General features: G+C 32.5%; 1 protein-coding gene across 1 annotated transcript; it reads right to left on the bottom strand.

Annotated features, from left to right (window-relative positions):
• Positions 1 to 1,037: 1,037 nt before the first annotated feature.
• LOC139482583 (uncharacterized) lies at positions 1,038 to 1,985 on the bottom strand. The gene has a single exon (XM_071266497.1). It carries the CDS (start codon positions 1,983 to 1,985, stop codon positions 1,038 to 1,040), a length of 948 nt encoding a protein of 315 aa, XP_071122598.1.
• Between the last annotated feature and the right edge of the window lie 232 nt (positions 1,986 to 2,217).

Genomic DNA, 2,217 nt, shown 5'->3' with positions numbered 1-2,217 from the left:
GGTAAATTCAAATGACAAAACACATAAAAAACGAATGGACAAGAACTGTCATATTCCTGCCTTGGTACAAAAAAACGGATTTGTTTATCCTTTATTTATAATAGAAATCTAGTATCATGTAGCCATTTTATGCAAATGATATGTATTTCATGAACATTGAATTTATATTTTTATAAAGTGGTTTATTGGTAAGAAACAGAGCCATCTTTCAAAAACCGTTAATTTCCGCCATGTATCATCCGATTTTCCAGGACCATTATGCCATTGAATAAGATAAGCATAATTCAAAATGTAGGAGAACTCTACTGGAATATCAGTTAATGTAATATCTTTTGTGATGACTATGATTCGCTCAAGATTTTTTGTTATCTTCTCATATTTTGCCCTGTCGAGTTCAATGTACATTGTACTCTTACACTCCGCAAACAAGTCGTATAAAGAATTGTACGCAATAAGTGTATCAATAATTGTTCCATTAGATAACTTACATATATATGATCGGCTGTCAAGATTGACCTTGGTTGTTTGAATCCACCTTATGAAATCAATAGTATCACAGTTGCATTCAAACGCATTTCCATCGAGATTTAATGTCATTCCATGAAGTTCTTGCATCCGATCTGCCCAGTGTTTAATATCAGAACTTACACGTGTGAGTAGATTGCTTCTAACATCAAGTGTGTTTATATAAGAGTGACCAGTTAATTGTATCGGAACAGACGGGAGTAGGTTTTGGCTTAAGTACGGATAGGTCAAATTCGTCATTGGCTTTAACAGCTCATTTGTAAAATACCAAATATGGTTTTGGGATATATCTAATGACACTACAGATGCTAGATCTTTGAAAAACCGATCATCGTACTTTCTTATCCCATTATTTATGTGCGCGTTTTTCAGAACAATTATTTTCAGACTGCTATTTTCAAATTTTCCTAATTCATGCCAAGCAAAATCGTACATTGTTCCGGCAGAAATAAATGTCGTAAGTTGAATATTAGGAACAGACATGAACAAAGTTGTATTTGAATATAATATATTTAAAGGAAGGTAAGGTTGTTATTTTCAGGAACTATTAACCATACTGCAGGTACGGTATTTAGTACTGTATAACTAATGTCTAATTTTTCCAGTGATGTTGGTAAAAATACGTAACTTGCATAAGCACTTAATAAACTCATGTTTGGAGTTACTGATTTCTTCATATTATAGCTAACAGCGTTGAATGAATAATCTATATATTTCAATTGTATAGCTTTTTTAAAAAACATATTAATCTCATCACGCTTTTCCATGTTATAAAGAACAAACCTGTTTCCTTTGAATGAAAGATGACGTAAACATTCCGGATGATCAAATGAGAACACCGATCCAGGTTCGTAATCAACTATTCCATTCTCAGATAAATCTAAATTTCCTACGCATATTGTTTTCAGATGCTTGATTATATCGGATGTGATTGTTAAAGAGAAAGGGAGGTAACTGCTATTTCTCATTGGGTAACTTACACGACCAAACATTTTTGTCGTTATGTTTGCATAACGGTATGGGTTCAAAAGTTGCAGTGCTGGCTTCAAATGCAGAAACGTTCCAGAAAAATCTATAACTCGAAGATTTGGCAGCAAAGCATCAACTTCAGTATTCACAAAGTATAACAAACAATTTCTGAGAGTAAGAACTTCTAAGGAAGAGGAAAATCTCTGAAACGTTTTATTCTCAAGACGTTTTAAATAACAAGATTGAAAGTGTAATTCTTTCAGGTTATTTAATCGACTGAATCCACTTTCGAATTGAGGTAAAGGCATCATGTCAATTACTAAGATAGACAACCCCCACATAACACTAATTGCATGATCGGGATAATTAAAACCTTTAGCTTCATATGATTGTTTCATATTATAACTTATATCCAATGTCGTTAAATTTTGAATTGGAAGAAATAATTCTGCAGAATAATCCTGAGATAAATCAAGCATATTGTGAGACATGTTCAGCACAGAAAGTTTGCTTAATCCTTGCAAAGCTTTTCTAGATAACGTATTCAGTTTATTATTTGTCAAATTGAGAACTTGGAGATCTGTATAATTCACAAAAGAATTGGTATCAATTTCACTTAACTCATTTGAACTCAGATCTAAAACGTTAATATGACTCGGTATATTTTCAGGTATAGACGTCAGTAGCTATCGTTACTTTCTCATTAGAATCGTATTGTATATC

Source organism: Mytilus edulis, chromosome 7 (assembly GCF_963676685.1).
Source record: "Mytilus edulis chromosome 7, xbMytEdul2.2, whole genome shotgun sequence".
NCBI lineage: Eukaryota > Metazoa > Mollusca > Bivalvia > Mytilida > Mytilidae > Mytilus > Mytilus edulis.
This window is presented reverse-complemented; position numbering and strand designations above follow the sequence as displayed.